The sequence below is a fragment of the Schistocerca serialis genome, chromosome 11 (genome assembly GCF_023864345.2).
Source record: "Schistocerca serialis cubense isolate TAMUIC-IGC-003099 chromosome 11, iqSchSeri2.2, whole genome shotgun sequence".
Classification (NCBI taxonomy): domain Eukaryota; kingdom Metazoa; phylum Arthropoda; class Insecta; order Orthoptera; family Acrididae; genus Schistocerca; species Schistocerca serialis.
Window position 1 is genome coordinate 175,789,631 of NC_064648.1, and position 25,721 is coordinate 175,815,351.

At 42.7% G+C, this 25,721-nt stretch overlaps 1 protein-coding gene across 3 annotated transcripts in view; it reads left to right on the top strand.

The window, feature by feature from the left end:
* Window positions 1–25,721, top strand: part of LOC126427106 (uncharacterized) — a 250,867-nt gene that overhangs the window by 96,376 nt on the left and 128,770 nt on the right. For all 3 annotated transcript variants that reach the window (XM_050089322.1, XM_050089321.1, XM_050089320.1), the window contains one exon: window positions 9,334–9,644. In XM_050089322.1, coding sequence (XP_049945279.1) covers window positions 9,334–9,644 — 311 coding nt within the window. The remainder of the gene's footprint in view (window positions 1–9,333; window positions 9,645–25,721) is intronic.

The following is a 25,721-nucleotide window of genomic DNA, read 5'->3' on the forward strand; positions in this document are numbered from 1 at the left end:
GGAAGAATGACTGATTCAGTGCCTCTGCACGTGGCCCCTATGTGAGCAATACCCAGGGAGTCGTCGTATATTCCTAGAATCGTCATGTAACGCTGGTTCTTGAAACATTATTGGTAACCTTTCTTGGGATACTTCACATTTCTCTTGCTGAGTCTTCCAGTTCAGCTTCTTCAGCATTTCTCTGATAATTTGTGCTCCGTTCTCTATATACACTATGTCAGCAAAAGTATCCGGACGAAAATGACTTAAAAGTTCACGGTGCCCTCCATCGGTAATGCTGGAATTCGATATAGTATTGGCCCACCGTCAGCATTGAAGACAGCATCCACTCTCGCAAGCATACGTTCAGTCAGGTGCTGGAAGGTTTCGTGTGGAATGGCAGCCCATTCTTCACGGAGTGCTGCACTGAGGAGAGGTGTTGATTTCAGTTGGTGAGGCCTGGTGCAAAATCGCCATTCCGAAACATCCCAAAGGTGTTCTGTAGGATTCATGTCAGGACTCTGTGCAGGCCAGTCCATTACAGGGATGTTATTGCCGTGTAACCACTCCGCCACAGGCCGTGCATTATGAACAGGTGCTCAATCGTGTCAAAAGATGCAATCGCCATCCCCGAATGGTTCTTCAACAGTGGGAACCGAGAATGTGCTCTAAACATCAATGTAGGCCTGTGCTGTGATAGTGGCACCACACACGCTGGCAGATGACATTCACCGGGCATTCGCCATACCCACACCCTGCCATCGGATTGCCACATTGTGTATCGTGATTTGTCACGCCACACAACATTTTTCTACTGTTCAATCGACCAATATTTACGCTCCTTAAACCGAGCGAGGCATCGTTTGGCATTTAATGACGTGATGTGTGTCTTATGAGAAGCCGCTCGACTATGAAATCAAAGTTTCCTCACCTCCTGCCTGTCATATTACTTGCACTGGATCCTGATGCAGTTTGGAATTGCTGTGTGATGGTCTGGATAGATGTCTGCCTGTTACACTTTATGACGCTCTTCAATTGTCGGCGGTCTTCGTCAGTCAACAGACGAGATCGTCCTGTACGTTTTTGTGCTGTACGTTCCCTTCACGTTTCCACTTCACTATCACATTGGAAACTGTGGACCTAGTGATGTCTAGGAGTGTGGAAATCTCGCGTACAGACGTATGACTACAAGTGACACCCAGTCACCTGACCACGCTCTAAGTCCGTGAGTTCTGGCACGCCAATTCTGCTCTGTCACAATGTCTAATGACTACTGAGGTCGCTGATATGCAGTGCCTGGCAGTGGGTGGCAGCACAATGTATCTAATATGAGAAATGTATGTTTTTGGAGGTGTCCAGATACTTTTGATTGCATAGTGTACATTCAATATTCCCTGTGAGTCCTATTTGGTCCCACACTCTTGAGAGATATTCTAGAATGGGTTGCACAAGTGATTTCTAAGCGATATCCTTTGTAGACTGATTGCACTTTCCCAGTATTCTCCCAATAAATAAAATTCTATCACCTTCTTTAAAAAAGACTGGATCTATGTGACCATTCCATTTCATATCCCTACAAGGTACACCCAGGTATTTGTACAAATTGGCAAATTCTGACTGTGATCATTCTATTATATTCATGGGATACTACATTTTTCATTTCGTGCCGTGCATAATTTTACATTTTTGAACCTTTGATGCAAGTTGCCAATGTTTGGATCACTTTCAAATTTTATCAAGATCTGACTGAATATTTAGGCAGCTTCTTTCAGACAGTAATTCACCATACATATCTGCATCATCTGCAAAAAGTCTCAGGTTCCTATTAATATTGTGTGCAAGGTCATTAATATTCAGCAGGAACTACTACTACTTTCCGAACACGCTTCCCTGGGGAACACTGGAGTTACTTCTACATCTGATAACTCTCCATCCAAGATAACATGTTGTGTCCTCCCTACCAAAAAGCCTACAGTCGAGTCACAAAATTCTCTCAATACCCCATACGATCACACTTTCGACAATACGTTTAGGTGTCAGATGCTTTCTGGAAATTTAAAAAAATGCATCTATGTGACTGCTTCGAACTAAAGCTTTCAATATGTCATGTGAGAAAGGTGAGAGTCGGGTTTCACGTGATAAATGTTTTCAGAATTTGTGCTGACTGACATTGTGGAGATGATTCTGTTCAAGATACCTCATTATACTTGAGCTTAGAATATGTTCTAAGATTCTACAACAAATTGTTGTCAAGCATAATGAACGTTAGTTCTGTGGATCACTTCTACTACCCTTCTTGTAGTTGGGTGTGACCTGTGTCTTTTTCCAAGGACTTTTTGTTCGAAGGATCTATGATAGATTATAGTTGGAAGAGGGGCTATTTCAGCTGCAAATTCAGTATAGAATCTGACAGGGATTCTGTCGGGTCCTGGAGCTCTGTTCAGTTTTTACAATGGCAGTTGTTTTTCAACACCTCTGATACCTACACTTAAGTCACTGATCTTTCCAGTGATAGAAATAGTAAATTGAGGGAATTTTCCTGGGTTTTCCATTGTAAAGGAACTTTTGAAAATAGATTTCAGCTTTTCAGCTTTTGCTTTGCTACAATTAATTTCAGTTCCTGTCTCATTCGCTAGGGACTGGACACTAACTTTGGTGCCACTAACAACCACTCATTACAACCAGAATTTCTTTGGGTTTTATGGGAGATCATTTGACAATATTCTGCTTTGTCAATCATTGAAGGCAACATGCATTGCTCTCTTGACGACGACACACATTTCACTCACCATCTCTGTATCTGTAGTCCTACTATTTGTTTTACATCTGTTATGCAGCACTCTGTTTCTTTAGAAGTTTCTTTATAGTGACTGTATACTGTGGAGGGTCCCTCTCACTATGAACTGTTATACAGGATACATATGTCTATATAAATGGTAATTAATTGAAACCCTCAGCTGCAGACAAGTGTTGTTGATATACCTCGATGGGGACAGCTGAAAATATGTGCCCCAACTGGGAATCAAACCAGGGATCTCCTGCTTACATGGCAGACACTTCATTCATCTGAGCTACTGAGGACACAGTTGAATAGCACGACTGGAGGGACTTACCCTATACACTCTTCCCGTGAGACCCACATTCCCAACTGCCAACAATCTACATACGTAATGTTCCTAATAGATATTTGCCCATCCACTCATTACTTGCGCACACCAAGGTGACGATTCCTGTAAGAGTTTGTAGCGGGACTTTGAATTTCGCCGCGCTACACTCGTTCCCTCAGATAAAAATATCCCGTCACAGCGGTATGAGCGCTCGACGGCAGAGAAAATACCAAAATTGTAACCTTTTTCTGTTTTTCTATCCTTTTTCAATTGTCTCTCGATAGCTGTAGTTTAAGGCAGACGTGATCGGATGCTGACGTAAAAACTTAATGGCTAATCTTGATCTGATTGTAATGTGTAGACATTGTGGAAGTTATTAAGAAATTCGGTGGATGGAAGTAGCAAAGTGAATTAAATTGCATACAGTATCAAGATGATTTTAATTGGTATAAATTAGTGATCCCTGGACTATTGCAAGCTTTCGGAGCAAATTTTTTTCACGCTGAAATGAAGGAGATTTTTGAAGACATGGACGCCGCCCGAAAGAAGATAAGTTAATCTGGTAAAGGATGATCTCTCGTCTACGCCACTTCCCCTTGTCAGTTACATTCTGTTATTCTCTGTTTCTTTTCAATAACTTTTGTAGTGAAAATTGGTTTAACTTTTGCTCAAAAATGCCACAAGGACCACCCCAACAATAGCTTTTCCGAATAACGAAGTCCGATAGCTTTTCTGTAATATAAAGTCCGATTTGCTTTTCATTCTTTCCCTTTTTCACGGTCTCTCTTCTCCCATTTTTTTTTTATTAACCACTTGTGCACATTCGCACATATGAAGGTCAATGTCTGGATAGCCGTTCAACTTTATATGGCCTTTGTGAGCAGTACACACACACACACACACACACACACACACACACACACACACACACACACACACTGCAGTCTCAGAGAGCTGAAACTACGCTGTGATCAGCAGCACCAGTGCGTGATGGGAGTGGCGACTGGGTGGGGGTAAGGAGGAGGCTGGGGCGGGGAGGGGGAGGGATAGTACGGTGTGAGTGGCGGACAGTGAAGTGTTGCAGTTTAGGCAGAGGATAGGAGAGAAGGTGCGGTGAGGAAAGTAGTGGGAAGGAGAAAAATAGAAATAATAATAAAAGAAATTAATACGAGGTGCATTCAAGTTCTAAGGCCTCAGATTTTTTTTCTCTGGACTGGAAAGAGATAGAAACATGCCCATTGTTTTAAAATGAGGCCGCGTTCATTGTCAGTACGTCCCAGAGATGGCAGCACCGTACAGCAGATGGAATTTTACCGCCAGCAGCGAGAATGAGAACTGTTTTAAATACTTAAAATGGCGACGTTTTCCTTACTTGACCAGCGTGCAATCATTCGTTTTCTGAATTTGCGGGGTGTGAAAGCAATTGAAATTCATCGACAGTTGAAGGAGACATGTGGTGATGGAGTTACGGATGTGTCGAAAGTGCGTTCGTGGGTGCGACAGTTTAATGAAGGCAGAACATCATGTGACAACAAACCGAAACAACCTCGGGCTCGCACGAGCCGGTCTGACGACACGATCGAGAAAGTGGAGAGAATTGTTTTGGGAGATCGCCTAATGACTGTCGAACAGATCGCCTCCAGAGTTGGCATTTCTGTGGGTTCTGTGCGCACAATACTGCACGACGACCTGAAAATGCGAAAAGTGTCATCCAGGTGGGTGCCACGAATGCTGACGGACGACCACACGGCTGCCCGTGTGGCACGTTGCCGAGCAATGTTGACGCGCAACGACAGCACGAATGGGACTTTCTTTTCGTCGGTTGTGACAATGGACGAGATGTGGATGCCATTTTTCAATCGAGAAACAAAGCGCCAGTCAGCTCAATGGAAGCACACAGATTCACCGCCACCAAAATATTTTCGGGTAACCGCCAGTGCTGAAAAAATGATGGTGTCCATGTTCTGGGACAGCGAGGGCGTAATCCTTACCCATTGCATTCCAAAGGGCACTACGGTAACAGGTGCATCCTACGAAAATGTTTTGAAGAACAAATTCCTTCCTGCACTGCAACAAAAACGTCCGGGAAGGGCTGCGCGTGTGCTGTTTCACCGAGACAACGCACCCGCACATCGAGCTAACGTTACGCAACAGTTTCTTCGTGATAACAACTTTGAAGTGATTCCTCGTGCTCCCTACTCACCTGACCTGGCTCCTAGTGACTTTTGGCTTTTTCCAACAATGAAAGACACTCTCCGTGGCCACACATTCACCAGCCGTGCTGCTATTGCCTCAGCGATTTTCCAGTGGTCAAAACAGACTCCTAAAGAAGCCTTCGCCACTGCCATGGAATCACGGCATCAGCGTTGTCAAAATGTGTACGTCTGCAGGGCGATTACGTCGAGAAGTAACGCCAGTTTCATCGATTTCGCGTGAGTAGTTAATTAGAAAAAAAATCGGAGGCTCTAGAACTTGAATGCACCTCGTAGACTGGGTGTGGCTGTGAAATGACAGCTGTGTAGTGCTGGAATGGGAACAGGGAGGGGGCTGCATGGGTGAGGACAGTGACTAACAAAGGTTGAGGCCAGGAGGGTTACGGGAACGTAGGATGTATTGCAGGGAAAGTTCCCACCTGTGCAATTCAGAAAAGATGGTGTCAGTGGGAAGGATCCGTATGGCATAGGCTTTGAAGCAGTCATTGAGATGAGGGATATCATGTTTGGTGGCATGTTCAGCTACGAGGTCCACTCGTTTCTCGGCCACAGTTTGTTGGTTGTCATGTCTACATAGAATGCAGCACACTGGTACCAGCTTAGCTTGTAGATCACATGGCTGGTTTCACAGGTAGCCCTGCCTTTGATGTGGTAGGTAATGTTAGTGACCGGACTGGAGTAGGTGGTGGTAGGAGGGTGTATGGGACAGGTCTTGCATCTTGGTCTATTACAGGGGTATGAGCCGTGAGGTAACGGGTTGGGAGCAGGGGTTGTGTAAGGATGCACAAGTATATTGTGTAGGTTCAGTGGGTGGCGGAATACCGCTGTGGGAGGGGTGGGAAGGATAGTTGGCAGGACATTCCTCATTTCAGGGCACGACAAGAGGTAATCGAAACCATGGCGGAGAATGTAATTCAGTTGCTCCAGTCCTGGACGGTACTGAGTTACGAGGAGAATGCTCCTCTGTGGCCGGACTGTGGGACTTTGGGAGGTGGTGGGAGACTGGAAAGATGAGGCGCGGGAGATTTGTTTTTGTACAAGGATGGGGGGATAATTGAGGTCAGTGAAGGCTTCAGTGAGACCCTCGGTATATTTAGAGAGCGACTGCTCGTCACTGCAGGTGCGACTACCATGGGTGGCTAGGATGTACGGAAGGGACTTATTGGTATGAAACAGGTGGCAGCTGTCGAAGTGGAGGTATTGCTGGTGATTGGTAGGTTTGATATTGTGCCTATCATGGCTCAGAATCTCCGCTATATGGTGAATAGCAACTTTGCTTCTCTCATATTGCTACAGTCCATCCTGGATTTTCCGTTGTTTGATTTATATATGAAGATAGTAACTTTTCTCGAAAGAACAGATACCATTGATGACTGTGCAGGTTCCCTAGAACAAATGATAATTAATTGAAACCCTCAGCTGCAGACAGGTGTTGTTGATATACCTCGATGTGGACAGCTGAAAATGTGTGCCCCGACTGGGTCTCGAACCTGGGATCTCCTGCTTACATTGCAGACAGTCTATCCATCTGAGCCACGGAGGACACAGATGAATAGCGCAGCTGCAGGGACAGTTGGGAATGTGGGTCTCACGGGAAGCGTGCAAGGGATAAATCCCTGCAGTCGCGCTGTTGATCTGTGTCCTCGGTGGCTCAGATGGATAGAGCGTCTGCAATGTAAGGAGGAGACCCCGGGTTCGAGTCCCAGTCGGGGCACACAGTTTCAGCTGTCCACATCGAGGTACATCAACAACACCTGTCTGCAGCTGAGGGTTTCAATTAATTATCATTTGTTCTAGGGAACCTGCACAGTCATCAATGGTATCTGTTCTCTCGAGAACAGTTACTGCCTTCATATATGTCTATATCTCTCTAGTGCGTGGTCGACTGGTGTTTCATTCCCAGCCTCGATACAAATTTTCACTCACTTCTTCGGTCTATGTATATAAAATCGCATCTGCACGGGACCAGTAAAGTCTCAAAAATTGTGTTATTTCATTTGTAATTTTTCAGGTAGATTGTCAGATGATTAAAGTCTTTCCTGATGATTACAGTACAATTGGGGAACTTGCGTACAAATGAATTGAGGTTTTCTCTGAAGTTTTCAGTTACGTCAGGAGATGAGTCTGTTGGGCAACAGAAGGATCCAGTTTCAATTTTATGCCCACGCCAGATACTGGGTGTAGCCCAATCAGTGTCGCAAGCAGCTTCAATTTCTATGTTGACAGATTTGAGTTTCTTGTCAAATGCAACAAATACACCAACTGCATTTCCCTTTAGCCTATCCTTTTGATATCCCATTCAGTTTTCCCCAAAAATCTCACTGCTACAAATTTTACGTTCCAACCAGCATTCTGCATGGAGTATTATGAGACCTTCACTGCTTTTGAGGAGCACTTCAAACTCTGGCACTTCTTTGTGAATGCTTCGGCAGTTAACCACAATAAAATGCACTTAAGAATTTAGCAATTTCAAGCATTTGTGGTACATACATTACATGTAGAATAGTGAACAGAAAAAAAAAATTTAGAAATGGAATTATAGCAAGTGGATCCACTGCAACTTGCCATCCACCAATGTCTGTTTTTATTGTTGTTGTGTTCTTCAGTGCAAAGACTGGTTTGATGCAGCTCTCCATGCACTCTATTCTGTGCAAGCCTCTGCATCTCTCAATAATTTCTGAAGCTACTACTGTATTCATCTCTTGGTCTCCCTGTAAGATTTTTGCCACCCAAACTTCCCTCCAGTACTAAATTGGTGATCCCTTATCGTCTCGGAATGTCTTATCAACTGATCCCTTTTTTTGGTTAAGTTATGCCACAAATTTGTTGTCTCCCTAATTCTGTTCATTACCTTCTCATTATTCACATGATCTACTCATCTGATCTTCAGCATTCTTCTGTAGCACCACATTTCGAAAGCTTCTATTCTCTTCTTGTCTAAATTTGTCCGCAGCTCGTGGTCTTGCAGTAGCGTTCTCGCTTCCTGTGCACGGGGTCCCGGGTTCGATTCCCGGCGCAGTAAGGGATTTTTCCTGCCTTGAGATGACTGGGTGTTGTTGTCGTCGTCATCATCATCGTCATTCATCCCCATTACAGTTGGAGGAAGGCAATGGCAAACCAGCTCCACTAGGACCTCGCCTGGTACAGCTGTGCGGGTCTCCAGCATCGCCCCCTACTCTCCTCGGAGTATGGGACATCATCATCATCATCATCATCATCATCATGTAAACTGTTTTTCATGGTTTCACTTCCATAAATGGCTACATTCAAAACACATACTTTCAGAAGAGACTTCCTAATACTTAAATCTATATTCTATGCTAACAAATTTCTCTTCTTCAGAAATGCCTTTCTTTCAATAGCGAGAGTACATTATGTATCCTCTCTACTTCGGTCGTCACCAGTTATTCTGCCGCCCAAATGGCAAAACTCATTTGCTAATTTCATTGTCTCATTTTGTAACCTTATTTCTTCAGCATCTCCTAATTCAATTGAACTACATTCGACTATCCTTGATTTGCTTTTGGTGGTGTTCATCTTATGTCCTCCTGGACACTGCCCATTCCATTCATCTGCTCTTGCAAGTCATCTGCTTTCTCTGACAGAATTACAATGTCACCAGCAAACATCAAAGTGTTTATTTTTTCCTGAACTTTAATTCGTATTCGAAGTTTTTCTTCGGTTTCATTTACAGCTCATTCAGTGCGCAGAATGAATAACGTCGGGGATAGGCTACAACCCCGTCTCACTCCCTTTTCAACCACCGCCTCCCTATCACGCCCACCGACTCTTATAACTGCCGTCTGGCTTCCGTACGAGTTATAAATAGCCTTTTGCTTCCTGTATTTTACCGCTGATATCTTCAGAGTTTCAAAGAGAGTATTCCTGTCAACATTCTCAAAAGCTTTCTCTAGGTCTACAAATGCTATACGTTTAGGTTTGTCTTTCCTTCACCCATCTTTCAAGATTAAGTCTCGGGGTCTGTTCAGGTCTCTTGGTGCACACTGTTCAGACGTGTTATGTAATATTTTCAGAGTGTGGCACCGACTCTGGTGAACCACGGGAAGTACCGGCACACCGCAAAGTGGAGCACGGCCAGCTCGATTTCGCACGGCAGGGCAGTTGGAGTGGAGGCGTCGTGTCTGCCGTCCCGACTGCGACACCCGACGAGGAGGAGGCTACGAAGCGGAAGGCATTGGCGGCACTGCAGGAAATGAGTGCGCGGCGACGTCGGGGCAGGGGCCGCGGGACGGCCAGACGGGGGACGCGCCTCCCACCGGCACCGTCGTCCCGTGCCGACAGAGCTGCCGAGCTGGAAGAGAGGTCCGCCATCGATCTGCCACCGGTGAGTGCTCGCCTCTCGCGTGTCGGACCTTCTGTCTTGTTTGTGTGGCTGGCGGGCATTTATATGCTGCGGTACATCTGCCGTGTGCAATTTCTGACGGGTTTCCCAGTATTTACAATGGTGGTTGACTAGGGCTGATCTGAGGTTACCAATAAAGTTGACACCATTACCTTTTCCCCAACTGTTTCAAAGTTTCTACGTTACCGGCTGAGTTAATATTGTCATCTTGTTCCCGCAATGTTATGATGAATTCCCTACCTAGTCGTCTCAATCGGGTGTCTACCTGTTACACGACTCTATTCAATGCATCACTCTTTCCGTGATTGCGAGATAGATCGTGACCCCCTAGAACTATTCCAAATTGATTGCAACAGATAAAACTGCTTTGTGAAATATATTCAACTAGCTGACCCGGTGAACTCTGTTCCACCTTAAAGCCAATAAGTAATCAGATTTTGGATGTTAAGTTCAATTTTTCATTAGGAAATACAAATAAAAAATTAAGTATTTTAATGATTCTTTATTCTTTATGTTTTTTGGTGCATAGCTTCCACTCTTCAATTAAGTACCTTGTGTTACACGACATTTTTTGTTTTATTATTAGACGCAAGAACAAACAACACAGATAGTCTTCCAACCCGTGAACATGCCACATATAATTGACCGTGCGAAAAACATGGATATTCCAGATTTAAACCACAAACTTTCAAGGATTGGCCTTGTGATTTATTAATGGTCATGGCGAATGCAAGACAGATTGGAAATTGAAGTCTTTTAAACTTTTAAACGGCATATCGGTTGGGATCATCGGCATCCTCGGAATGAGAACTTCCTCACCTTCGAATTTTCCTTTGAGTATCGTCATGTAAATAACATTGTTCATAAATTTACTTACCTCCAAATGTGTACAGCTGCACAGTTTTGGTTGGTTTATGTTTTGCAGCATGGTTACTACAGAGCCAACTTTTAAGTGTAAATTGTGCAGTGGTAAGCCAGGCACATCCAAGGAGATTAAAAATTCAATTGGATAGGTGGTGGCTTCATCTTCATTTGTTACACAGTCAATAGATTTGAATGAATGCATTTTACCAATGATCTCATTCTGAATTATGTAGTTTAGGTCATCTACATCTTCATACTCGGCTGCTAAAATTGCTCGCTCACTCAACCATACATTACTTTTGTAGTTAGTAATTATATTTGGGAATACTTTGTTGATAAGTTCATCTTTCGATGAGGCAAACTTACCGAAATTGAGGAAATGAAATCAATCCGCTCGATTCTTCGACAGGTACTCGACCATTACCGATAGTCAGCAATTGCTCAGTGAAATCTTCAGCAGATGTATCATTAACGTGGTGTATACGACCCAGGACAACCCGGAGATCTGGGAAAAACCCAGGAATTTTTTCATCCGGGAGAAAACGGGGAAAAACCCAGGAATGTTTTAGAATTCCGGGAATTTTTCATTGTTTTCAGTCAAATTTTTGTAATTTTGACTGGTAAGAACTGATACTCTTACAAAGAATATTACTGTATCCCGCTACTGCAGAATAATACTTCTGCAATAAAACATGAACGAGTGAAGAAACGAAAACTGCAAAGTAAATGCGCCATATACAGCAACAAAACAAAGTGCTCCTACAAGCGTCTGCCAATAGCAAAATTTCTCAAAGGCTTTAGGAAGAATATGCAATGATTCGTAACAACAAATTGCCTCCGATGAGCGTGACGTCACAACTTTTTACATTAGATTCTTGTTAGCAGTTACAAGCAGAATCATGCGATGCGCCATTGAGTAGTACCTACTCCTTCTTCTGGCTACAGAAATGTGGCTGTTGGCTCTGTAAGCAGCCACAGGTTCGAATGTCTTGTTTCTTTTATGACCTAATGTAAGATCTTTTATTGTTTTACATGTACGAACATGCAGCTGCCTACGACATCGTAACATGCAGCTGCCTACGACATCGTAGCTGCGCAAGCGCGCTGACGCCTATTATCTGGCGCTCTCTGGCAACTGCAGAAACGAACCTATTTCTAACAGGCCGCGGGAAAATATCTCGAATGGTGGTTTGAAAAGCATTACTATCAAAGAAAATTTCCTTTTACGCAAGTTGAACTACGTACGAGAATGTACGATGAATTTCTTAAATCAAAAGAGCGTTTGAATCTCATTTAAAAATAAACCCTTTGATGATGAGCGATTTTGATGAATTTCAAGCCCAGAAGAACAGACATTTATGTCGTTATTAAAAATTTTAATGGCGCATTTCTGTGATATATCTTAAATTGTAATACGCGCATAAAAGACCAACATTATATGTGAAAGCTTAGCTTCTCTTCCAGCGTATTAATTTTATAGACCAATATTATAAGTGAAAGCTTTACTTTACTTTTCTTGTAGCAACACTATGTATATTAATTTAAACCATTAACTTCTTCTGTTTCTGTGTATTCGCGCTACTTAACAGTAATGTTGCTATTGGCTGACTTCATCACGTTTCATAAGCGCTGAATACCTGGTATCATCGGCTGGTGAAAATCACGTGACATGAGCTATGACTGGCTTACAAAAGCGCATCACAATCTCGATTTCAATGCTTCGGAAAGTAATATGCGGTATTTGGTGGAATTCGAATTTATACTTTCGTTATACGAAAATATCCAGCGTACATGTTACTGCACATCAAAGATCATTCCAAAAAATTTTTTCCCCTGTGTTTCGTTTTCTAAAGCACCGGGAAACCATAACCATTCAAAGGATGGATAAGTTATACAGTTCCGAGAGAAAATGTACTGTCAGTTTTACCCGGGAGAAAATGTATTTTTAACCGGGAAATCTGCGAATTTTTCTTCTTTGTCCACGTATACACCCTGATTAAGCAATGCAACTCTCATGGTTGTTGTCAGCTGAAGTTTCATCACATAGCGGCATAGATTTGATGATTTGAGGCAAGCTTTTATTTCGTCTGCAGCCATTGATCTTGGAACTACTGGCAGTGTTCGGCGGAAATCGCGAGACAGTAAATCAGGAATGCCAACAGAGCCGTTTCATGGGCTGCCTCACTTTGCTCTTGTGACAGAAGCACGAAGTCGAGCGACACTAACGTTGCGCTCTTTGTGGGCAATTTGTTGTTCTTCTTCAGTCCTGTCATTCGCAGTGTTTTGTATCCTTCTTGCATTACGGCTTTGTCGAGAAATATTCGATTGTCTTGGTCATTGCACTGTTAATGATGATTCGAAGACAATACAAATTATTTCTTTAAATTTTTAATTAATGATATATACTGATACTTAACCATAGACGTTTAGCGGACATTTGCATTTTGTTGTTCCATGCCAAATGTGTTTTTGTTGTACCACGTTTTATAGTGGTCGAACGGGATAAAAACTATCCTATGTCTGTCTCCACCAACTTTCAGTCAAATCGGTCCATCTGTTCTTGAGTTATAAATAGTGTAACTAACAAGACTTTCTTTCTTTGGTCTTTAAATATGTCTGCTTGTGTCTGTATATGTGTGGATGGATATGTGTGTGTGTGTGCGCGAGTGTATACCTGTCCTTTTTTCCCCCTAAGGTAAGTCTTTCTGCTCCCGGGATTGGAATGACTCCTTACCCTCTCCCTTAAAACCCACATCCTTTCGTCTTTCCCTCTCCTTCCCTCTTTCCTGATGAGGCAACAGTTTGTTGCGAAAGCTTGAATTTTGTGTGTGTGTTTGTGTTTGTTTGTGTGTCTATCGACCTGCCAGCGCTTTCGTTTGGTAAGTCACATCATCTTTGTTTTTAGATATATCTTTCTTTTATATATATAAATTTGCGTGAATATAGGCTGCACTTAACTTTTGACACAATATTATAGGAAAAAGTGACACAGGTCACACCACTAAATTTACCTCTGGTTATGAAGTACTACTACTACTACTACTACTGCTGCTACAAGGTGGGACCCAAAACATCCGAGATCAACAATTGAGGAAGTCTTCCCAGGCTATCAGTGCAGTCGAGGCATTCTCCGACAGTTTCAACAAATTTCCTACTCGTCATCTTCGGGCAAAGTGTCTGGTTCGTGTCCTGTCTGGTTCTTTATAGCCGCTGGACCGCGGGTCATCTGCCTCTCCTCCAGAAGGGGTGCCGTGGTGCGGAGTTGCAGCCGGTAGTGGTGGTTGGCTCCCTGTGCATGGGTGGGTGCAGTCGTCGCATCCCGATGTAGCGTGTCCGTTCAGTTTTCTGCCTTCGTCAGTTTCGCATCGTGGCATTCTTGTCATACTTTTGCTATTGCTGCATCCTGTACGGTGCTAAGTTGGCAACCGCTATCTCGGTTGATGAGGTTTTTGTAGACTCGTATCTCCGAAGTCTCTTCGAAGATAGTATCCCAGAATCTGTCCGCCGTGCGTGGCAGCTTTGTTTGTTTGAAAAAGTATGCTTTCCCTCTGCAACTGCAGAGTTCTCTGCGACAATTACACACATTTCTCTCCAGTCTGCTATTATTAAGGGTTTGCGTAAAAGTTAATGTTTTTCTCCTTTTCATAAATTGGAGCCAGCTCTCTGCGATATAATAATACTTTAAAAAAATGCTCTCAATTCCGCGTCCCTCGTGAGATGCGTATAGATTTGTCCCGGAATTGACCACCCTGTAGGTGTACTCAATTTAATGACCACACTTCGCTATCCGCGATTTCGTGTAACTAAATGTCCTTTTGTTACTCTGATTGTATACCGTAGTTATTTAACACTCACCCCTATATTTTTTCACTACGCACAATTAGCACTTCAGTACTTGTTTATTTCTAAGAGTAAGCAAAAAAAAATGACGCCGTATCATCGGCTTCATCGATATAAAGCAAAACACCTCAATATGCCCAATTTTACCTCTTCCCATAGGATAGGCTACCTTACTCACTAATTTACTACATATTATTTCCAATAAAACTACACATGTATCGCCGTTATATTTTAATTGTATTCAAAAGCATGTTATTATTATTATTATTATTATTATTATTATTATTATGACTGGCCAAATCGTAACAAATTGCACGGAGTGTGTTTTTAATGATAGCTTTACACTCGCCCAGCCTTTATTCGTGCAATATTATATATAAATATACAGACAGGACCGAAAGATCGATCTCTCTACCGTAAGCAATAGAGGCAAATACGCTATTCAAGTTCCGTTACAGCTATCTTGACTCGTATTGTTACATCGTCCATTACAGGACATAGTGGAACTCCCTTCTTGTGTATCTTTGGAAGTCCGTACAGGTGTGGCGGTATCGGTGCTCTGGGGTACAGCCTTCTAACCGTATTCTCGTCCGGAAGCGCGTGATTAGCCTCGCTGATGCAGACGAGGTAGAGGAGACTGCTGTCCAGCGACTGTAAAGAACCGGACAGGACACGAACCAGACACTTTGCCTGAAGATGACAAGCAGAAAACTTGTCGAAATGTTGCCACAGAACGCCGCCTCGACTGTGCCGATAAACCGAGAAGACTTCAGCATCGAGATTCACCGAGAAAGTCTAAATTCACATATCTGAGACGCGTTGCAATTCCACTCGGATGTCTTCAGTTGAGTCAAAACGTCACCTTTTCAATGTGATTTTCATGTTTGGGAGCAGGTAGAAGTCCCAAAAAGCTATGTCTGGTGACTATGGAGGGTGTACGACAGTTGACATGTTGTTTTTGACCAGGAATTCCTTCATAATAGGCAATGTGTGCGCGGGTGTGTTGTCGCAGTGCACTGACCGGTCTTTCTTCCTCCCTTACAACTCTGGCCATCTGTGTCGAACATTTTCTCCCAGTTGCTCGAAACGTCACAGTAAAACTGCCTGTTGACAGCGTGACCAGGTGAAACAAACTCCGTATGCACTATTCCCCGAATGTTGAAAAAAATGAGCAGCACCGACTCCGTTTCACTGTGAACTTGTCGAAACTTTTTTGGGTCTCGGAGAAGATGGCATTTTCCATTGTGGTGACTGCTGCTTCATTTCAGAATCGTAATCGTAGACCTAAGATTTATGACGTGTCACAGCCCTAGATAAGAATTTTGGACGTCTCCAGCTCTTTGTTGCAGTTCTGTGCAGGTCTGAACCCTGAGGTTTCATCGGTTGATGCTGAGAACGTGAGAGACAAACTTGAGAACAATTCTTCTGATGTTCAGTTCGTCGGCTAGAATTCGTTGACGTGTACCGTATGACAACCCGAGTCTGTTACAAACACCGTGAATTGTGTGCCTTAGGTCTTTGTGAATCGCATCTGGCACTTTCGTGATCATTTTCAGAGTTGTGCAGGTTGACAGTCGACCAGAATGTTTTGTCATTTACCATGGATTCTCAGCCTTCCTTGAGGCACTTGAATCAGTCAGATGGTTTTGTTTGATGTGACACACTCTCGCCAAATGCCTCTGTCAGCATGGGGCGAGTTTCACCTGCAGTTTTCCTCAACTCGAAACAAAATTTGATGCAAATCCATTGCTTCTTCACATTATCCATTTCACAATTTGCATTGGAACGCATCTTGACACACACACAAAAACAACTCACTTATCCGTGCGTCAAACACGATGCAAGTTGTGCCGCAGTAGCTAAGACCTGTGATCGAGACACCTAGTGGCTGAATGTCGTATTGCTATAGTTCAATTCTTTTATCTTGGCAGTTCGCGCATGCCCGCCCAGACGCGGGAGATTGCTGCGTTGCCAGTTGTATGCGCCAAGAGAAGCAGCGCCATAGTATAGTATAGCATAGTTCGCAAACTTAACGTTTAGGGGAGAGTGCGCAGTTTATGAAGTATAGCCACAACGGCCGCATTAACCCTTTTGCTGCTACAGAGAGGTGCTCCCCTTGTCATCCTTGTCATCACTGCACTGCTCGCCTTTGCAGTCACATGGTCTTCCGACTGCTTTGACACACTTATCATTCGATTTCACAAAAACTATTTGGCCCAACAATTTGATTTTTTACACATCTTCTTGACTGATACCTTCCCCCCATAAATGACTTAATTTTGTTTTGATGTTCAACGCAGTTATTGTGCAGCATTAGATGTAGTAAACCATTGCACGAAATTTTGAAGAGTTTGCAGAGGTAAAAGTCCATAGCGTACACTTTCCATATGGTCGATTTTAGTTGCCACTAGAAATTTCAAAAAATTACGTTCAAACTAATAAAATTCATGAAGTAAGACACTTCGATATTGTTTTTAAATAAAGAAAATATTAAGCACCGAACAAGGTTTGAACTCGGAACCTTTCACTTAGCAGCCATACACTTTAACCATTACGCTAACATGGCTCGTCGTTCAATGCAGCTCCCAGAGGACTTTAAAAATCACGCAAAATACCGACAAACACTGTTGGTATGACTATGAATTACTCACGTTTCATCGAAGTACAATAGGAAGTAACAATTACCGCTGTTCTTTATTGCGAAAAAGGGGCTAGTGAGAATGATACAAACACCTTTCCTAGCTATCGCCTTAATTAGGAGGCATATTTCTTGTTTGGTTTAATTAATTAATAGAATATGAAGCAATTGGTATAAAGAATGCTTTTTCCAAACTTTCTATAAAAGAAAGTCTGCTATCAAGACACTGCTTTTGTTCAGTTTCTTTATTTATGACTGAACGTTTCTAAAACTGAAGACACTCGTCCGTGCTCTGCACTGCAATCGAGCTCTGGCAACGTCGTTCTCTGTTCATTGGCTGACTGTGTTTTGTGACGTCAGATGCGCAGAACGAACCTAAACTCTGCCGCCGTCATAAATGACGCGCACTTTACCTGTTGATCGGCACAATGAAAGTCTCGGACTTTTTGGATAGCACCTCACACGTACATGATGTAGACACTAAACATTATTGGCAGCATTACATAACTGAGCAGTTTCAAGGTATCCACTGTCATTATGCCGAGGAACATGGAAAGTGGGAAGCTGGATGTAGATTTCGTGTATATGAAAAAAACCTTTGTCAGTGGTGTGCAAGTGAAGGAAACTCATGAATAGTTCGAAAAGTCTGTTCATTTTGAGGACAAAAGTGCAAATATTGAGATGTGGAAAAAGATTTTCGTGATTTTGTAGTTCAAAACAGTAAATTTGGCTATGCTGCTACAACTGGTATTGTTCAAATAAAAGGCTGCAAAATAGAACATTTTGCCAATGAAATTTAAAGTTTCACATAGTTGGTTTCAGTGATTTATGCAACGAAATAATCTCTCTCTTTGTTGTGGAACCCCAGTTGTGCAAAAACTACCTCAGGCATACAGAAAGAGTTCAATATCTTTATCACATCGGATGATGCAAAAGTTTTTATTTACATTCACAAATAGGAAATGCAGACCAAGCACAGGTGGTCTATTTTTGTGTGCCAGACAAAACTATAGTAAATAATGTCGGGCAACGTGCAAATACGTATGTGGGCTGCTGAAAAGTGGGAGTTACTTTTTTAGAGGGAAGCTACTGTGTCATCTTAGAAAATTAGTTTCTCTGTGAAATATGCTCACTATTTTTATTTACTTAAATTTGGCATATTTCGTGACAGTGCCTTAACTGTGAAATGGTTACAAGATGATATTTGTCTTGGCTTCAGTTGTCTAGTGGAAGTATGATTCCACAATCCAGTTTTTGTTGGCTGCAGAAATGACCTGGTTAAATGCGTTTGCCTCATTTTTGGTGCTTCAAATACCATTTCTTCGAATGTGGTTTCTTCTTAAAGTTTATATAAAAAAAAAAAATAATTCATTTTTTTCTGTTCACTAGCAAATTATTTATGACGGCGACCTGCACATTGTTCTACCGTCAACACACACACCAAGAGTTAACTGCCGACTGACTACAGTCAAAGATGACTCCAGCGTCAAAGACATTTTACACAACTCACAAGCTTCCACTTGTAACCAGTCTCTTTGATATACTTCGTCACATCTACTAATAGTAATCAATATGCTGCCACTCTCAAAAATATAAGTAAATTAACATAAGATAAGGCAAATTACAATTTAAAAAATTCTGACAAAAATATAAGAAAACATTTACAATTTGGTATCGACAAATCTGGTAGAAAATAACACATCTCCCAGATCCGTTACATCTGGCAGTAATCCACATTGTACACGTTCAGTATTTCAATAGCATAACTCGCAGTCTTCATCAGGTTTTCCCTGAGGCTGAATCCAGTGTGGAATGGGTTCAGTATTTATGCCCATGTGGGGCTAGGCTCTCCATAGGTGGTCTGCGCTGTACCACGCTCTCCGTCCGAGGTATGTGCAGATCAGTAGCGGCAGCCGTAGTATTTCATCGTGTATACACACTGCGACAACGAAAAAATCAGGGAAAAACCTGGGAATTTTGTATCTGGGAGAAACCTGGGAATTTTTTTATAACCCTGGGAATTTTTCATTGTTTCAGTTTTCTGTTCATTTTTGTAATTTTGGCAGGTATGAACTGATACTCTAACAAAGAATTTTACTTTTGCTCACTACTGCAGAGTAATACTGCAGCGATGAAACAAATGAGAGAATAGCATCAAAATAAAACTACAGTTGTAAAGAAAATTTGCCATTTACAGCAGCAAGACGCAGTGCACACGTAAACGTCTGCCGACATCAAAATGTGTCAAATACTATGCAATACTTCGTAGCAAAAAACTGGTTTCGATGTGTCTTCTCGTGGGCCTCATTTTGAAGTACATGACATCACAACTATTTTCATTTCTAATAAACCGTGTGAAAATATTGTGAATGGTGATTTGAGAGGTGTTACATTCAAAGTAAATTTCTTTTTATGCTAGATGAAGTATGTTACTTGTGAGAGAGTGTGATGAATTCCTTAAATTACAGAGTGTCTGACTCTTATTATTTACTACTTTGAGGAACAGCCAATTAGAAAAATTTCGAGTCCAGACGACCAGCCATATATGCCGTTATTTAAAATTTTACTTGCACATTTGTGTTTGATATATCTGAAAAGGATAAAACACACTGAAAACACCAAGCTTCTAGGTTAGTTTTTCGTATTTATTTTAGTTCTTTCATAGAATACAAATTGTTCAGTAATGATGGCGAAAAGTCTAATTACCATAAAAAAAAAAAAAAGTGGGAAGCAAGTTCTTGAGCAATTTCACCCGTAATTGGCTTTTCTACGGAAAAGTCAAAGTGCTCAAAGTAAAACGTACATTCAACCAGATAACCCACAAAATGCTTGGTGCACAGCTGTGAAATTTATAATTGTGCTTGTCAGAAATATTCAACTGCCGCAGTTTCAGCTGGTCTCTTAGGATCCTGCCTAACTGTGCCCTCAGAAGAAAACAGCAAAACATTTTTGGCAACCAATATTACTTGTGAAACCTTAGCTTTTCTTGTAGCTGTATATTAATTTAAACCATTAACTTTTCCTATTTGTGGCTATTGGCTGACTACATCACTTGTCCTGTGCAATGTCTGCTGTCATTGGCTCGAGGGATCACGTACATTATTTACAACTGGTTGACAAAAGTACACCCCAATATAAATTTCAGTGCTTTGGAAACAAGCGGCTGTATTTGGTGGTATTTGTGTTTATACTTTCATAATACAAAGATATGCATTGTAAATGCTGCCCCGCATCAAAGATATTTCCAAATTTTGTTGGCTTTTGCTGAATTTTGTTTTCTAAAATGCCAGGGAGTTCTATGCAGATGTACTACAAAATCTTCACCCTTCAAAGGACTGATAAGTTTTATAGCTCTGAAGGAAAGTATATTGTCACTTAACATGGAAAAAAAGTACTTTCACACCACAGTATGGTGAATTTTCACTAAGGAAAGTGTGTTTTTACAGGAAAATTTGGGAAAAATTTAATAATTTTTGTCTGATGATCGCTTCAATTTTGTAGTTGCACCGGGCATTCAGTCATCCGATTGAACTGGGGAAACTCCCTGTAGGAATAACAACGATGTAGGAAGAGATAGATTACTACTTACTGTAAAGAAGACATGGTACGTTGCAAACAGGCACAGTTAAGACACACAACTTTTCGCCACAGCCTTCTTCAGCAAAAGAGAGAGACACACACCATTCATACATACAAGCAAGCACACCTCGTGCACATATGACTGCCAACAAAAAAATACATAAGTTATTACATTAGTAAAACTTCAAAGTGTGGTGACCTTTGAATAAAAAATTCAAACCTAAAGGTGCAGTACGTTTTATACAAATGTATCTAGCATCACTTCATTTGCCACATTTTGCACATAAATAGACTTTCTCTGGGCGGTCCCCTTCTTTGATTGCTGTGGGATTAGCGAGACAGTGGCGCCTGTTTAGGCACGATGAACTGCAGTATCACCATTGGCCAATCTCCTTACACGACAGCGGATGTGTTTCTGTTGAAAATCAGATATTCTAATATTTCTTCCCATTTGATTTGTACATAACAGGAGCGTACCTATCTCTTGGCACAATTTGCACAAGTAGATAGTAATGGATCATTGTTACAATAACTGTTTATTTAATTTTTTCTGACTTGAAGTATCAAAATGTTTACAGCAAGAAAACAATAAATTTCATCATTGTGTGTGTTTTTCCAACCTCATAGTCTGATTTTGCACTGGTGTCGTTGCAAAGGTCCGTCCGCATACACCTCCGCGGTGTCCACCTAGGCCGCAGATTCGTCTGGACGTTTCGGACGACCCTAAGGGCTCAGTTACTCCTGCCGCTCTCCACTGTCACTTCCTCTCGATTCTTGACGTGTTCCGGGGCTCTCGAGTGGTTTGCACCGACGGCTCGATGGCTGACGGTCACGTTGGGTTTGCCTACGTCCACAGAGGCCGTTTTGAACAGCATTCCTTGCCCGATGGCTGCAGTGTATTCACTGCACAACTGGTGGCCATCTCTCGTGCATTTCAATATATCCGTTCGTGCCCCGGGCAATCGTTTCTCCTGTGTACTCATTCCTCGAGCCGCCTACAAGCTGTTGACCATTGCTACCCTCACCACCCTTCGGTAGCGTCTGTCCGGGAGTCTGTCTATGCCCGGGACCGGTCCCACCGTTCAGCGGTGTTCGTGTGGAGCCCGGGACACGTCGGCATCCCAGGCGACGAACTTGCCGACAGGCTGGCCAAACGGGCTATGCGGAAACAGCTTCTGGAGACGGGCATCTCTGAACCTGACCTGCGCTCTGACTTACACCGTAGAGTTTTTCGACTTTGGGAAACGGAATGGCGTGACAGTACGCACAACAAAGTGTGTGTCAATAAGGAGACTACTGAAGTGTCGGCAGAAGTGCCAACACCGAGTTGTTTGAGGAAGCCGAAATGCACGCTATAAGCTCACGCAGGATGGCGTGAGGTCTGAAACAGGATACGTAATGAATGCTATAAAGAAAAGTACGTAGCTTCTGGAATACTTAACTTTAATCCACAATTGGTGAACATTGGTCTTGTTACTGTACATGCTTCATTAGATACATAGCAAAGGATAAATGGCGCCTTGCTAGGTCGTAGCAATTGACTTAGCTGAAGGCTATGCTAACTATCGTCTCAGCAAATGAGAGCGTAATTTGTCAGGGAACCATCGCTAGCAAAGTCGGCTGTACAACTGGGGCGAGTGCTAGGAAGTCTCTCTAGACCTGCCGTGTGGCGGCGCTTGGTCTGCAATCACTGACAGTGGCGACACGCGGGTCCGACGTATACTAACGGACCGCGGCCGATTTAAAGGCTACCACCTAGCAAGTGCGGTGTCTGGCGGTCACACCACAACTACGAATGTGTGGAAGACTTACGTGCGGGCCTCTCGCAGGGAATCGGTTGTCCTCTGCCGGCTCTGCATCGGCCACACTTGGGAGACTCACGGTTACCTCCTTCGCCGTGAAGACCTGCCCGAGTGTCGGTGTGGTGCCCAGTTGACAGTGGCCCATATTCTGGTGCTCTGTCCCACTTTGACCGCCCAGCAACGAAATCTCGGGTTACCGGACTCATTGCTGCTAATTTTATCTGACAATGCCTCATCAGATGATTTAGTTTTAAGTTTTATTTGTGAGGGTGGGTTTTATCATTTTATCCAAGCTTGTTCTTTGTCCCTCTGTGTCCTCTACCCTAGTGCTTCTAGGATTTTCGGTAGCCCACATTCTGCAGTTGTGGGCGTTGACAGACCCTCGGAGCCTGAAATGAGTTTCGTCGGTCCACAACACGTTACTCGACCAATCTTCATCTGCCGCCATCTTTTGAAACGCCCACACCGCAAATGCCCTCCGCTTCACTAAATCGCCAGGTAACAGTTCACGATGCTGATGGATTTTGTACGGATAGCATCGGAGGGTACGCCTAAGTGCCAACCAAACAGTAGTGTATGGAATGCCGGTGCGACGTGCGACTGCACGAGCGCTGACTTCCCCGTGCATAGACGAACCCGCTACAGTCTCCATTTCTTCGGGAACTTTCAGGGCTTGTCTTCAAAATGACATGTATGATATCTGTACAATGTTTGGTTCTTGCGCAATAAATAATTGAAAGTGTTCCCGGACTTCATGTACACCCTGTATTAAACTGTAGAACGCTATACGGGATCAACACCAAAAACGTAATTTGGCTGCCGAACTTCCTTCCCAACAAAGCGAAAATGAAAAAAATTTTGTGTAGTGCAGGAGAGCCATGTTTCCTCACAGCATGAATCTTATATTTTGTTATGGTGTAAATAAGTACGCCGATCAGAAAAATTAATAACTGGTTTATTATAAACGTAGCGATCTGTTAATCGCAACGATATTCCATGGGGACCGTGTAAGGCCTTGACGGTTGAGCGCACTGTTATGCATCATATTTAACCAAAATTATCTCTGGTTAGAATGCTGGCAGTGTTCTGTAATGCATTCTCAAGATTTCGTTCGCATGTGCTCACCTTTTTTCAGTAACAAAAAAAGTTCCCCGTATGCCGAGAATCCGGTAACATCGTCAGAAAATGCATTTTAGAAAAGTGTCCCTAATCGTGTTAATAATTTATTCCTGCACATAAAAGTACCAGGTGTACCGGTATCAAATGAGCGTTTTTTTGTGAAAATGAAACACTAATTTTGAATTGAAAAATAAAAAACATTTTATTCAAATTACTGACCATTGCTTTCTATACATTTTGACCACCTTTCTGGCAATTTGTGGACACCACGCCAATAGAAATGTTCGTCTTTTGGAGTAAACCAATCAGACACCCAATTTTCGACTTCTTCGTAGGAATCGAAGTGTTCCTCAGCCAATGCGTGTCCCATTGATGAAAACAAATGGTAGTCGGAAGGGATCAAGTCTGGTGAATACGGCGGGTGTGGTAGCCGCTCCCAGCCGAGTGTTCTGATTGTATCCTGAACCAGTTTTTCTTTGTGTGCAGGTGCATTGTCGTGTAAAAAAAAATACTTTGCCATGTCTTCTGGCCCATTCTGGTCTTTCTTCGATCAATGCATGGTTCAAGTTGATCATTTGTTGTCTGTAGCGATTAGTATTCACAGTTTCACCGGGTTTTAGAAGCTCACGATACACCACACCTTTCTGATCCCACCAAACACATAGCATTGTCTTCTTGCGAATCGATCTGGTTTTGCAGTCGATGTTGACGGTTGTCCCGGATCAACTCACGATTTTTCCCATTTAGGATTCTTTAAAATAAATCCAATTTTCATCGCCAGTAACAATTCAATACAAAATTGATATTCTTTCATATCTTTGAAGCAAAATTTGACAAATGGTTTTTCGGTTTTCCATATGTCTTTCATTCAGTTCGTGTGGCACCCGTTTTTCACACTTTTGGATCCTTCCCATAGCTTTCAAACGGTCAGAAATTGTTTGTTGTGCAACATTTAGCATTGCTGCCATTTGCTTCTGACCCAAAGTATCATCTTCATCCAATATGGCTTGCAATTCGGCGTCTTCAAACTTTTTTGGTGGTCTCCCACCTTCTTCATTTCTTACATCAAAATCTTTATTTCCGAACCGTTGAAACCATCTTTTGCACGCTGCTTCTGCACATGCCTCGACAAGCATTCGATGCGACTCTGCAGCACTTTTTTTCAAATGAAAACAAAAAATTAATGCTTTCCGCAAATCATCACTTTCTGGTACAAAATTCGACATTGTTACCACGATGAAAACTTATGATGATGTTTGTTCCATGGCTTGATGTACACTAAATATCTTTGACAGATGTCACACCAACCAAACAAAACAAAAATTAAGTCTCGTTCACAACAACTGTTCCCTATCGACACATTTGTATCTTAACGCTCATTTCATACCGGTACACCCGGTAAAATCGAAACGTGGCGCAGCTCGTCCGGAACACATTGAGGCCAAAACTTGTGCACTGAATAGTTAGCATGTTTGAGCGAGTTGGATAAGATTACGTGTGTGTCCTGTGCCGGCCTCCGCGGGCGTCACACACAGTGGACCTGAAGAAGTTCTCTGTTGGTCCATCACTGCCAGGGGACATTGGCTAGTAAGCACAGGGTGACACAAAAGAACTGAAACATTTCCACAATTCAATAAAACTAGAAGTGATGAAGGAAAGAAACTGCATTCATAGTGCCGGCCGGAGTGGCCGAGCGGTTCTAGGCGCTACAGTCTGGAACCGCGCGACCGCTACGGTCGCAGGTTCGAATCCTGCCTCGGGCATGGATGTGTGTGATGTCCTTAGATTAGTTAGGTTTAAGTAGTTCTAAGTTCTAGGGGACTAATGACCTCAGATGTTGAGTCCCATAGTGCTCAGAGCCATTTGGACCATTTGCACTCACAGTAATCGAAGCTTTACAACTTTGCCATTTACGAAACATTGATGGCATTTATCATTTTTTTAGAAATACGTCTTTTAGATGGTGTCCTGCTGTACGAATACACTCGTAAAATCTGATGGTGAGACACCTCAATGACCGCTGCAATATCTCAGCTGGGATACTGTGAATCGCATCCCGAATTCTCTGTTTTAACTCGTCCTGGGTTCTTGGTCGAGTCGTCTAGACTTTGCCCTTGAGGTACCCCACAAGAAAGTCACAAACGGGTAAATCTGGCAATCTAGAGGGCCAGGAAATGTTACCGAGTCGTGACGTCACACAGTTGCCAAACAGTTCTC